Raw genomic sequence first — 15,025 nt, 5'->3', positions numbered from 1 at the left:
CTTGGTATAAAAGATGTTTTCCAATTGCAAACCATCTTATTTAAAGACACATGGCAAAATAAACTAATATCCTTAAAGAGAAGAATTAAATTACTTCTCACAGGCAATTCGAATTGCCGTTTAACGTGCATTTACATTAAGTGTCTGAGATGTTCTGTAATTACCACCCTTAATGTATACTTTTGAAATCCTCGTCAAAATTTAAATCTAAATTATAGGCACAAAAGGCAACCTTTTTTAGATTTGCATAATACAAACTTTTTAAGAGCATAAATTTAAAATATGTTCCAGAATTTAGAATTTTTACACCTATGCTTGCAATCTCTAATGTGTATATAATTTTGAATTATTTTTTGACAATGATTCTAATTAAATATGCATTAACGGCGGTGACTACGAGGCATCAAACACAATTTAGAGTATAATTAAAGTCCTTGTCAATGCCAGTTTATGTAAAGCATTCTAACTTTATTGATTAGTTTACATGATTATTCTTTTTAGATAAAGAGCCAATTTGATGAGCTTAATCAAGTCTATAGTGATTCGAGCTATGAAGAGAAATTCAAAGACAAAAATTTTCCCGCCAAATTCGTAGAGCTTCTAAGGTCAGTAGGAACTATTGGTTATGAGGAGATCGAAGATTTATACAAAAAATATGGAGATATGCCCAAAACTGGATCACCAGAACAGAAGAAATACAGGTAATAAACGATACAGTTTTTTTTAATGAATTTTAAACTTAATGTTTTCGAATGTCGTTTAAACTTAATGCTGTTTTTCGAAAGTCCAGTAGTCATATGAAATGATTACGAATAATATGCTATTTTCATAACTGCTGTGAGTTTACAAAAGTTACTACTGAAGGTTAGGTGAAGTTTAACCTATTAAATAGCCAGAGCTTATTTTCGCTTATTCTAAAAATGGCACGAAACGTCAATATGAAGAAAAGCTACAGTTTTGTGAAAATGATTAGCGTTTATGTTCTAATATTTTTAATATTTAAAATCTTACTCTATGTTGCACTATCTGAACTTATTAAAATTTTTTGCAAAAATTTAGAATAAGGCAGGGATTTTAATAATTAGGATAACTATGTGGGAAAATGTAGCCAAATTGGAGATTTTTACAAAAAAATAATAACTTTTAAAAATTTTTTATTTGAATTATTCGTCACACCCGTACGTCACAACAGTTTAAAGAGTGGACCCATTCATTCATCCACAAATCGTAATTTTGACCTGAACCAGAGAGCGATTAATCCCCAATTCAGTATCCCCAGAGGTATAATTTGTTATGGGAACGTGGAGGACTTTGTGATCCAACTGATTTAACAGGCACCAGTCACCATTTAATACACGAGGAGTCTTCAGTCCGGTGGATTCGACCTCTCGTTCTCATGAACGTAAATCCAGCACCCTGCCAACCAGACTATCCCGACCCCATTTGACACATAAAAGTTTTAATAAAAAATAAAATAACTTTTTCTCGGAAGTCCTGTTTTTTCCTGGCCTACGGTGGTAGTTAAAATTCGGAACTATTTATTACTTTTAAGGAATAAAAATAATACAGGTGTTGTTAAAATTCTAATTGAGAATTTTTAATTGTCGTGTCTTGTCATTGTTTCACAATAAGACGGATTCAAATAACTGAGCTCCTATATTATGCAATGCCTCTAACATCCTAAGGATAATAGTATACGACTGTAATATACCTGAATGTCCACTAGATATTTTGGACATTTCAAAGATATTTAAATACGTCTAAGTTTATGGATTTAGATATTTTGAGCATCACTGACATATCATTTGCATGTAGATATGGATGCTCGAATATTTGAAGAATACCTATATATATTTTTTTATGTCTTTTCGATATTTGTTATTGACCTGCTTGAAATAAAAATTCTTTTGATATTGCAGAACACTTTTCGTCGATACACTTGCCCAATCCGGAACAAACCCAGCCCTTCTTTTCGGAAAGTTTTTGATTGAAAACAAAAAGTTGACAGTAGATGAATCGGCTTATTTGCTAGCAAAACTGCCTTATCATATCAAAGAAGTCAGTGAGACTCTCTTGGATGGACTTCAAGTAGGAATAAAAAACTATTTTTATCATATAACTAGGTAGTTATAAATAATTAAAAATGCACATTTGTAGATGGATAGTGGTATAAGCTGCTAGCTAATTTATTACTCAATGCCTTTAAATAAACTAACTATAAGCAGTGGGAATTTTATTTATAACCCACAACGCATAAAAACTACCCTTCACGTTTCAGAAACATAAAAGTTGCTTAAATGAAAAATAGACAAGTGTGACAATAACAGCAATACGGTAGCGATAGCAACGGTATCATTCAAAGCTATTAGTAAAGGTAACAGGAAAGTACTGTTGACTTTGCTGTAAGTGTTTAACTAGTTGACATAAGTGCATTTAAAGTGAATGTAAAGATGAACTAAGATGGATGCTTTTTAAACTAAACAGCATCGAGTAGAATGGTTTTCAGTGGTAGAAAGTGACTGTGTCATTTCCTTACTCATGTCACACAGTGTACTACACAGATGTCGTGACTCTACTATTACCATTAGTCATTTCTTTAACATCAGTAATGGATTCAAGAGAGATCATGGCGTGGCCTTGTACTTTGTAGATTAAACATTGGTATACGTTTGTCATGAACACCTCAACGCCATTTATACGCAGCTGTGTGTGTGTTTTAGAAATTATTCGTTATAAATAGCAAACATAAGTTGATAAAAGCTGGCCATCACGCTCACCATCAGCCACTGAAAGTCATTCTATAACACCATTGTTCTTTTTTTTTTGTGCGGCATCTATCATAATACGAATTAACATTCTCTTTAAATGCTCGCATGTGAAAAAATAAATCTTTTATATGCAATCTGGGAAGCACTATTACAACCTTCATCTATGACCCTGTAAAGCGGCGTTGCTGTATTTTCGACACTATTACATAAATCCACTTTATTTAGATGCTTGTTAAATTTTTGCTACTTTAAGAAATTTGTTATGAAAGCTCTAATCCGGATATGTGTTCTTTTCTATAGCTTATATTTCTAAAGAAACTTAATTTTTTTAAACGTTGGAAATAATCATGACATTAAAAAAAAAAGACGTTTTTAGCTTTTTCACAATCTTTTCAAATGCCAATGATGGATGAGCCGTATATTTAACAAAGAGTAAACTCATTGATCAGAAGCAAAGAAGGAAATTAAAGGACGAGAAAATATAACAATTTGCTTTTTTTCCGTATAGAAAATTAATTTTTACATTCAGATATTATTTGTTGCTCTTTTACATTATGCAATTCAATACACAACCTTATTTCCCTAAACGCATGGTAGAGTCTTTATTCCTCATTAATGTTTTTTCCTGATTGTTCAGACATCATTTTTTAACCAAAACCAATGCAATCAAAATATAATTTACTACCATATTTTTATCTACCATATTCTTACTACCATATTTGTGAACATGCTGTTCTTGTAAGATTTCAGAAAAAAAAACGTGATAACGTGTACTGAGGAAAAGAGTTGTTGCTTAAATTATAAATCTAAGCAAATATTTTAACTGAATCTTTATTGTACTTTTCAGCAACTCTGTGACCATAACAATGTGAAGAAGAATCCTAAACTGTACATGTACTGTTTGTTATCATTCAGTAGCATCATCTACGATCACTGCGTTGCTAGGTTTCACCCGGAGGGTATTCCACCAGCAAAGAACGTCAAAACATGTCAACCTGAAGATGCCATCAAATACTTTGATGTAAGTTACAACTTACGTAAATATTTAATGTTCCTTTATCACCGCTTTTAGCATAGAATATTTAAAATATTTGTTTCGGGTTAACATTAGAAAGACAGTTGGGGTCTTGCTTGGCTCATCTCATTCATTGTTTCTCTGTAATTCAAAAAAATAACTTGCTGAAAGTGTTAAATATTTCTGACTTATCAAAATTTGATCCAATTTAAGGACTTATTTAATCAATCATAAGTTAGCCTTATAGAGACGTATATATAGAACCATATACTTAGAATAACGAGAAGGGCTAGAGTGGTGCCTTAGGTATTTTGGTTTGTATCCCAAAATCCCAAGTAGTTTTTAATAAGAAGTACCTTTGGATTTATAAAAGGTACCACAGTTTCAAGAAAAAACAAGAGTATTTCAACATATATATAATTATTAGTTATAGAGAAAAGGAAACTCGATTATCTAAGAAACTAATGAATGCGTATAATTGAAAATTCAGTGTTCCGTGTAATAAAATATTTTCATTGACGAAATCAAATAAAATACCATAGAATTCGGATGATGAAGTCTATAATATGTTTTTCATAAATTAACTATGATAGTATTTTAAGATTTCGGATGTATCATTTATCTACTAACAAACATTCTAAGAAGAGCTAAATCGGCCATCTTCAATCTTTCTAGATATACAGCAATGTTCAGTCTCTCTAGTGCTAAGCAATGGAAAATGAAAACACAATCAAATCCTGATGAATCATTATCAGGGCAATATTAAAATCATAAATGCTTGTTCTTACTGAAAAAAAACTGTGAGAAGTTAAGGCGAATTTTAAAAACACTTTTAAATTTCATACGGCAATTAAACTGGTTTTGATGTTTTTAACCTCGCCTTCTTGGTTCTGATGTCTTTAATCACGCTTTCTTGGTTTTGATGTTTTTAACCACGCCTTCAATATGATAGGGTTTTTTAGCTATTGATATCTTTTTTTCCTCTCTTAAATAGTAATTGGCGACCCCTAATATGCACGAATTTTTTACCTCATTTTCAGAATTTATTTTTCAATGCTTAACAACAATAAGGTTTTTAAAAAAGGATAAAAATAAGGCTTTTCAAAAAAGCCTTATTTATTAATTTAATTTTATTGCTTTCCAGCATGTTGCCAGATTATTTGAACAAGCTCCAGACGAAAAATCAAAAGAGCTGTTCTTAAAAGCCATGGCAAATATTGGATTGCGTGAAATCGTACCACATGTTAGATCTTACGTTGATGGATCTACCAAAAGCTCTCCTTTCTTCAGAAGCATGGCTATGTGGTCTATAAAACATGTAGGATTCAGATTCCCTGATAAGGTAAGAGGTGTAATTGGAACAATACTTTTTGATATTAAATTTATTATTAAAACTTTTTCTTTTTAATATCAGTCTTAGAAACCTTACGTTTTTAAATCTAAAAGATACTTTCTTTGACTTTAGGCAAGAGAAATACTGGTTCCAATATTGTTCAACCAAACAGAAAACTATGAAGCGAGACTTAATGCGTTCAATATGTTGATGATGTACCGACCTCAACAGTATGAAATGGAAGGTCTAGCCCGAGCTCTCATATTTGATCAAGATGATCAGTTTAAAGCCTATGTCTATTCCGCTCTCAAATCACGTGTCAATTCTACTCACCCTTGCGATAGATCAATGTAAGTAGACTCTATAAATTTGAAATATTATGTCCATTTCTGTAGTGTATCTACCACTAAAAAATAACAATTCCAATTCACTAGTATATAAAACTTGTTAACTCGATTATGTTTCGGGGTACCTCTACATGGATGTAGGCTGACATTGTCGATAATTACCATTCACACATTAGTGACCTTCGTACCTGATGTGAACACGTCTACCTTGACTGAAACTTGCACTTCGATTTGAACACGCCTATTTCAATGGATAGTTCACATGGAACAATTGACTTGCTGTGAAGGCGACATTATCCACCTCCTCGCGCTGTTGACACTCTTGTCTCCATTACACGCAATGTCAGCCTGTATGCACTCAACAGCTAAAGCCACAGTGGAGTGACCACGATTGTGAACTTAATACAACTCTCACGATCAGCACTCAGATGTACAGTTATCCTAATACAGCTCTGAATACAAAACAGCAAAGTATCAACTATTGGTATCTCGTTCATCGAATTCTATCACAAATAACATTCAGACGGTAGAGTACTGAAGTGTAACTACCACTCCAAAAATATACAATTCTAATTCGCTAGTATATAAGGTATGTTAACTCGATTCTATACTGGGGTACCTTTTCATAAATGAAGGTTAACATTGTCGATAACTACCATCCACACAATTCCACTCTCAAAAATCTTAATTCTATTCAACTTTGTTATAAATCGCTAAAAGTAGACTTATACATAGTGGTCCTAAAATATATGTAGAAAATGTAAAGGTAGGTAGAGGGGACATAAATAAGCATATTTCGGATAGGAATGTGTGTGCGGTAATGGCCCATTAAAGCACTAGCTTGTACAGCAGTATGAATCAGAGGAAACTGAAAAGACAAGTAAAGACAAAAGAAAATAAAAATTTATCAACAGTTTACAAGAGGTGCTCGAAAGAGCAGCCACCAACATCGATACAAGATTCACGGCGACGGCGCATCGATTGGCGTACATTAGAAAAGACGTTAGGCATGTCGAGCACATGTAAAGCAGCAACAGACAAGCGGGCAACAAGATTTTCTTGATGGGACTCTCGTACACCAGGCTTTTAATATGACCCAAGAGAAAAAATCCAAGCAGGTTAAATCAGGAGAACGCGGTGGCCAGGGAACTGGACCACCCCGTCCTATCCAATGCTGGCCGTAGACAGCGTCCAGGTGATTTCTGACGCTTCCTGTACATTCTCTGAGCAGCTAATTCGCTTCCTTGTGCAGCCCCATACATGAAATGCACGTCGGCAAGCTCCACATTGGTGAAACGATGCATGCTGTTTGAGATCCGTGCGGAAATCCAGCTAGCAAGCGCTTTTATACGCCGCAGTCATCAGCGCTCCCTAACGGCTCAAAGCAGCATTACCGCACACACAATCCTATACGAAATATGCTTATTTAAGTCCCCTCTACCTACCTTTACATTTTTGACATATATTTTAGGACCACCCTGTATAACCAATAATAATTTAAGCCTCTATCAATTTAAAGTATATGTCAATTCTGCTCTCAAATCACAAGATAATTCAAACTCACCTTTGAAATATATTGCTGTAAGTAAACCCTCGAAAAATTCAATTTAAGGTACAATTGCGTCTGTTCTGTTCTCAAATTGCGATTTAATTCTATTTATTCTTGTGATGGATCACTGTAAGTAGATCTTATTAAAATTTAAATTAAAGTATTATGTCTATTCCGCTCAAAAACAATAGAGTTATCATATTCAAATAGTTATAGATCGCAGTTAATACGTTAATAGACCCTCTGAATATTCAATTTAGAGACTATTAATTTAAAATCTATGTCTATTCCACTCTCAAATCATACGCTAATTCTACTCACCTTGTGTTAGATCGCTGTAAGTAGACCTTCTTTAATTTAAAGCTTTATGTGCATTCTATTCTCAAATTATGGATTAATTCTATTTATTCTTGTGACTCTAAAAAAATCATTTTAAATCTTCGATCAATTTAAGAATAATGTCTATTCCGCTTTCAAATCAGAGGTTAATTCTACTCAACCTTGATAAGGTAAGATCGCCTTATAAGTACAACAACTAAAATTTACATTTTTCTACCTTGCCCTTTGTACCGAAATTCCGAAAAATAGTGCTTGAAAATTGCCCTTGGAGGGATTTTGACCAAATATTGACAGTTCTAGAATATATTTCGACAGTTTTAGAATAAATTTCTGATTTTACTGCAGGCAAAAGTGAAATTTTAGTTCTAGTTACCTTGCATAATTATTATGTTTCAATTATATTTTCTTTTCATATAGACTGTTTTTTTTTATTTTGTAAATTTTAGATCGAAAATTGCTCTCTCTGCTTTAAGAATACTCGAAACGCACCATCATCAGTTTGCTAAATACGACTACACCTTTTCACGAAGTAACTACGTAGCTGGTTATGATCGTAAGTTTTCGTGCTTTTTTTTTCCTTCACATATGATTCAATTTAAATGTTAGAATTGGCATGCATAATTATTAAATGTTTAGATTCACACAAATTCCATTGGTTGTTTTAATGCAGAGCCTCCCGGCACAAGAGCCAAAAGTGGCTTTATTGGCCTACACACAAACACAAAAATTAAGATATGTGATGTAATCAAACGGACCTGTAATTAATCCTGTTATATCGAAGTCTGTCTAAAGATTAAAAAAAAGAGTAACTGTTAGAAATTTCAAAACTTATTGAATGATAATATGATACATATTTTCTATTTCCTTAATAAGGATGTTATGTTAAGCTACATAGTATCATGCAAATTAATCCTTTTTAAATTTGATTATTTGGTGCCATGGTTGAACTGAGGAGGAGGTAGTACCACTTTTTTTGAAAAATTTTTGACTATGGGCTCTGGTATAATTTTATTCTCTTAAATAGGAATCAATATAACACAATTAAAAATTTAAAAAAAAGAAAAGGAGAAAATTCTTACTTTTTTTATTTTCAAATAATTTAAATTTTTAACTTAAATTTAAAAATATTAGTTCTTTTCTAATTTTGAATATTTAAGAAATATTTACTATATACTCTTTATATTCTACTTAATAATAGATAGTATCCGTTAAGATGAGGAATGATTTGAAATTCGTAAAAAAATTAGGTTGGTGACATTATGAAAAATTACTAATTAATTTTAAAATATTAAAAAATTCACAATTAAGCATTTACTACTTGACACTTATTACTTAAAGAAATCAATATTTTTCCCTTATTATCATATTATTATTTACAATCATCCAAAATATCTAACCATTTGAGGCTTTGGAAAGAAAATCGTTGGTTTTAAAGGCAACTAAAATTGCCAAAATTTAAGTTTAAAGAAAACTTCATCCAAAAGTTTTCATTGACATCAGGGTATTATAGTATAGAACTGTTTGTAAAAATAGCTATTAATAAACAAATATTTGTCGCAGAGTTCGAAATTTGTACAGGTAAAGAAGTATGAAGTATAAGTTTTTAAATTTTTTTTTTTGATGTTTTGGTCAATTTATGCAGAAATTTAAATACTATATTTCCTTAAATAAGTCATGGTTCAACTTAACACCTTAGATGATACCGTATGCACAAAATATCGCAGTATTTGTTGCTTTGGAAAAAAAGTCTTGGTTTTATAGGCAGCTAAATTTGCCAAAATTTAAGTTAGAAAAAACTAAGTTCAAAGTTTGCTTCAATTGGTATTATAGTATAGAACTGTTCGTAAAAACTCCATTACTAAATAAATATTCGATGAACAGTTCTAAAACTTGATCGAGAAACAATGCGAGGAATAATTTTCACGAAAAACTTTATTTTGATATTTTAGTCCACTTTTGCCAAAATTTAGGTTCTATGTCTCCTTAAATAAATTATGGTTAAATTTAACACCTTAGTAAAATAGCAGCAAATTTGCGTGATGTTATGGTATATACAGGGTGTTCCAAAATTATGTTTACATCACCTGGCTTGAAATTGATTACAGACTGGAAGTGCTTAGGGCCACCAATGGTGCGCATGTTGAAGTGTACTAAACAAAACTTTATTAGTTGCAGTAATACATGCGAAAGACATAATATAAATATCTTGTTTATTTTCGAAGTTATGAATTTTTTAAGTTGTAAAGAGAATTTTGGAACACCCTGCATATATATATATATATATATATATATATATATATATATATATATATATATATATATATATATATATATATATATATATATATATATATATATATATATATATATATATATATATATATATATATTTATTTATTTATTTATTTAGCCAAAAGAAAATATTAGACATTCGCTTACTATGCAAGCGATAAAGGCTATATTTTATTAAGATCAGCAAAAAAAAAATATTTTTATGAATAATTAAATTGTACACAATGGGAGCAAAACTCAAAACTTGTTTATTTTCTGGCATTCGCTTACAATGTCAGTGATGTCTGACACAGTTGTTGGCTATTAAAAATTCATAACTTATTAAATTATTGAATCACAATTAGTGTAAACCAAAATTAATATTCTTATAGCAGATTATGATTTCGAGAATCTCTGTAATTATTGTATGATGCAAGCGATGCATAGCATAACTGAAGTCATTAAATATTCAAAAGATATTAAAATATTATGTTACAATTAGCACAAAAGAAAATAATTATCCTTGTAGCGCATTAGAATTTCGGGGTTTCGGTGAGCAATAAAATACTACTGCTAAATAGCTATGTTTATTGAGAATTCATAAGATGTTATGTCATTAAATAATGATAAGTGAAAAACAAAATTAAACCTTACAGCAAAATATAATTTCACGCTACCACAACATCCACATATTACTATGATAGTTATAGAGGCTATATCCCATTAAAAACTCACAAGAATCACTATGTCTCAATCAATGCAAAACATAATACTTGTCTGTATTTTTGCAGCAAATTATGATTTCGGAGGGTCTACAGAATTCGCTTACTATGCCAGTGATAAAGGCTATATTCCACATACTATGTATCTTGGACTGGAAGACTTTTTAGGAGGAAAATCTTTTCATGGCATTGGTCTAGGAATGAGACAGTATGGATTGGAGAAATTCTTAGATAACATTATAGGCCCTGAAGGTAGCCTCGGACGAAGATCTTTCTTCGATCTCTTCAAGAAACGTGCCAAAAGAGACACTGATGCCGTGGAAAAAGAACTTAACGAGATTAAATCAAAGGTAAGTCATAACAATCGCACCTGAAGTATTCTATAGTTTCAATTCTTAATATAAACTAAACTAACCTCAGTGGCTCGACAGCCCCTTGAGGTCAAAGCCTACTGTGCCCATCTCAGCTCTCTTGACTCTAGGGTGCATGAGCTGATGTTTCGGTTGGGTGGTCAGTCGAACGCGGAACCCCCAGTAATTAGTCTCCAAGCATGCTTGGTATTCATTTTATTAACCCACTGAAGGGAGGAAAATCTGAGTCAACCTTGCTCGGCCCAAGGATCGAACCAAGGACTCGTGGCACGAGAGCCCGAAGCGCTACCACTCAGCCACCGGGGGTCGCTCTTAATATAATGGGTGACCTAAAGTTATCTTTCCAACTTCAACTTGCCATAAAGGAATACCATAATGGAAAAAACGCTTAAGTGTCATATTTTGGTGAAAAAAATTTGAGATATTTCGAAGGAAAATCTTATTTTTTTAACTAAAAGAAGCCTTAAATTATTTTTCTCAGTTTTTAAAAATTTGTGGATAAAAGTACTTAGTGAAAGTTAGCCTTAGTGTATGACGGTACTAAGTAAAGGTTAGTCTTAGTGGATGTAGTTATTAAGTGATAATATTTTATTGCTTTTGGAGAAAATGAAGATTCAAGGCATATTTGGTAAATAACAGTTGTCAAGTAACATTAGAAAGTCTCCCTTTTGACGAAAACTCGAAACCTCCAGAGGGTGAACACTGTGTCGGGGAGCATCTCTGAATCTTCCGGTTTTTCAAATAATTAATAAAGGCAAGGTATTGTCCTTATTCGTTATTATTGATGCATAAACTATAAAACTTGCTTACTCGAATTAATAAAATGTGTAATAAAACGTAATGTGTAATAAATATGTTAATAAAATGTGTAAAAAAATTGTCATCACTGCATTTCGGAAAGGAGAAGTGTATCATGCATCAAAATTATTTAAGAACTTTAGTGCATAGAAGTGCGCGCAAAACACTTTTCTAGTTCTAAAAAATAAAAAATAAAAAAAAGAGATAGTCACTTGAAACGCCTTAAAGTAAATGCGCGTTAAATATGGGGAGATAGTTCCGCGTTAGTCAGCATTCATGTAAGAATATTGTCAAAAAATTATGTCTTTTTGATTAGTGCTGGGATTACCGCTTGTATGGTGATCAATTGTTATGAAAAAGAAAATCAAACAAACTCTCTTAAAATAATTTTAAGATAACTGTAAAATTCAAAGCACAGTAATCTAAACAAATAATCCTGCAGATGGTTTGAAATATTTCGATTAGTCACAATAATGAGAAAGTAACTATCACCAATAGTTAAAATGCTCAAAACACAAAATTGCGAGAACGCAAAAATATAAAGGCTTGTCGAATTAGGCTTAAGTAATTAGGTGTAAGAAAGAATTTCGTTTATTTACGGTGACATAAACACCTAACAGAGTTTTCGGAAACAGAATTTAGTGTCAACTTTATAATCATTATTGTTCATTAAAAAGTAAAAGTAGTGGATATTAAATATTTTATCCATTCGGTATCCATTTTTTAATCATGTATTCCCATTGATTAATAGCCAGAATTTATAAATTAAATTAAAATTCCGATAATTTTTTTTTTAATTTTCCGATGTTCATAAAAGTGAAATGAAAAATTTCAGTTGTAATTGTATGATAATAGAATTTCTTAGAAGAACTAAATTATTTTTTTTCTTCATAATACTAATGGAATTTTTTTTCGTTTCAGATTAATCTCCCAGTGCATAATTATGGGCCTATTTTGGGAGAGATCTTTTTCAGTTACATGGGAACTCAACGTTCTTTCTTCCGTTTCGATGATAAGACATTTGAAGACTTCTTCAAACAAGGTAACACTACGATAATGTTCTTTTCATTACTATGCTACAACACTAAAACATTCTATTTTAGTACTATTGACAAGTCAGCTAATTTCGCACACAATGAAGGAAAAAAAATCTCTTTATTTTTTACTTGAAAAAGAGGAAATGATAATTCTGTTTTCTTGTTCACCTGAAGAGCCATTTTTTTTATATTGATTTGTTTCAATAAAAAAATGGCAGTATTCTTAATTTGGTTATGAAAAGGAGGTAGAATCTTTAATTATATCATAAAGAAAATTACTAAATAAAAAGTTTATTAAATTAAAATTTAAAAATTTATATGAAAGTCATGTCCTTGCATCAGAAAGGTTCTGGGTTCAAATCCCGGGCAAGGCATGGATGTTTCTTTCCCTCTTTCTGTGTTCTATGTCCTTTCTCCTTTGTGTGTGAATGTGTGAATGTGACCCGCCCTATAAACGGGTTGTGGTAGTGTGACGTGGGCGACGCTGTTCCACCGCCGTGGCTTCGCCACAGGTGCCCACTGGGTAACGAAAAGAGAATTAGCAGTTCTGGCACTTTCTGTGGCCAATGGACAATAGCTCCAAGTGCCCGCCATTAAAAAAAAAAATATGAAAGTCATTATTATGTTCTCTCATCGCATTATTCATAAAAATCATTTACTTTAAATTCCCTATATGCACAAAAATTCATGAAATTATCTCGCTTAAATTTGGTAGATGCGCAAATATATATAAATGAAATTATCTAATTTAAATTAATTATATATATAAATATATATTTATAAAATTAACTCAATATGCATGAAAATTGTCTCAAAACCTAATTTTGTTATTACATTTAAGTTTATCACAAAACCATGTAACTACTGCGTTTTAAAATATCCTTTTTATTTTCAGTAGATAATCAGCCTGCATGGTCAAACTCTGGAAAATTTGACACTTCATTTAACGTTTAATGTAAAAAGGATTTCGCCTTAATCGAGGAATCAGAATACGCCACTTTTTCGGTCTTCTCAAACAATATTTTTTTTTATTATTAAAAATGGATTTATTTAAAGACTAGGTTGAAAAATTGATTACAAAATTACTAATCTACACTAGAATTTCTAAATTTGAAATTAATCTCCTGCACTTATAGCTCTGATTACAGCATGTACTTATAACTTCGGCATCTGAAAAAAAGAAAAACTTGCAGAAGAACATTTTGAGCACTTTCAAAACACATTCTTTCCACAATCTCTTAAACTATGCTGCATATTTTTCATATCATTCTTTGGAATTTCTTTTAAGCATTGACAGTAAAGTTTTAACTTGCAATATTGCCTTCAACAGGTCGTTTTACAATTCCGAATATACCAGCCATGTTGCAACGCATTCCTGAATTTTTCTACCAGCGATTTATGCTGACTATTGACCAATTCTACGTCATTCCTAGTGAAGCTGGATTGCCAATATACTTTGATTACAAACAGCCAGCTTATTTGTATTATAAGAACAAGGATACTAGCTTCAAGGTGGAGCCCGGATTCTTTGCTGAAGAGAGAGGAGGGAAATTTCCGGATCATGCAAAATTCGAAACAGATGGACATTTAGCGTAAGCATTGCAACATTTTAAATTCAAATACAACTAACTTCTGTATTAAGATCGGAAAAATTCATTCCACAAATAAGAGTTAAGAGTCTTTTTCGGACACACGCGTAAAAAAGTATCATATTCATTTAAGAAATGCTTTTAAGAATGATTTCACATATTTTTTGAGTACGACATACTTTTTTCTTCATTCACATGGAACAGTGTTTCCCAAACTTAGGACTTTTGTGTACCCCTTCTAAATTTTTTGTAACGCTGTGTACCCCTGATAAAAAAAATCAATGTACTTTTTACTGTAAAAAAATTACACGAAAGTTAAAAATCACAACTGGCTGTTGACACCACTAAATATTAACTGTTAACTCTGCAAAAAATAGCCAATAGAAAAATACGTAATCGTAAATTTTCATGGCAAACTTTGTTTTTGAATAAAGTTTTCGTTTGCTGCAAGATATTTCGCATAAGAACGCGTACCCCCTCTAAACTGTTCCCGTACCCCTGGAGGTACGCGTACCACACTTTGGGAAACACTGACATAGAAGATACTTCCTTTACCTTCCGACCCGTAAGGAAATGGTCGTAAAAACATTGTTTCTAATAGAACACCGAAGTCGAACATCACTGGCAGCTGTCACTAAGCGGGAGGGTGACCAATTTGATCAGCTTGCAAAAGTACCGAGGGACAGCGGAATAGGTCTCTGCTAAACTGTTATACCGCAAAGTGTGCAATTTTGGGTACAGGTTGATGGGCTACCAAAGTAGGGGAGGCATTCCCTCCGCAGAAAATCAAAATCTTAAGAGTTTGTTTTCAGATCATCCAGAGGGATGCATCCCAGGTCACCGCATATTGTCTATTGATATAGTGCGACGTGAATAAAGTACTACT

At 32.0% G+C, this 15,025-nt stretch overlaps 1 protein-coding gene across 2 annotated transcripts in view; it reads left to right on the top strand.

Moving 5' to 3' along the window:
* Positions 1 to 15,025, top strand: part of LOC107445743 (vitellogenin-6) — a 53,545-nt gene that overhangs the window by 21,371 nt on the left and 17,149 nt on the right. For both annotated transcript variants that reach the window (XM_087164375.1, XM_087164374.1), the window contains 9 exons: positions 502 to 701; positions 1,920 to 2,088; positions 3,616 to 3,789; positions 4,928 to 5,125; positions 5,249 to 5,466; positions 7,798 to 7,904; positions 10,414 to 10,694; positions 12,435 to 12,555; positions 13,881 to 14,142. In XM_087164375.1, the coding sequence (XP_087020501.1) occupies positions 502 to 701; positions 1,920 to 2,088; positions 3,616 to 3,789; positions 4,928 to 5,125; positions 5,249 to 5,466; positions 7,798 to 7,904; positions 10,414 to 10,694; positions 12,435 to 12,555; positions 13,881 to 14,142 (1,730 nt within the window). The remainder of the gene's footprint in view (positions 1 to 501; positions 702 to 1,919; positions 2,089 to 3,615; positions 3,790 to 4,927; positions 5,126 to 5,248; positions 5,467 to 7,797; positions 7,905 to 10,413; positions 10,695 to 12,434; positions 12,556 to 13,880; positions 14,143 to 15,025) is intronic.

This window comes from Parasteatoda tepidariorum, chromosome 5, assembly GCF_982258835.1.
Source record: "Parasteatoda tepidariorum strain Cologne lab strain chromosome 5, Ptep-v5.0, whole genome shotgun sequence".
Lineage (NCBI taxonomy): Eukaryota > Metazoa > Arthropoda > Arachnida > Araneae > Theridiidae > Parasteatoda > Parasteatoda tepidariorum.
The sequence above is the reverse complement of the archived record's forward strand: the minus strand, read 5'-3'. Positions and strand labels throughout refer to the sequence as shown.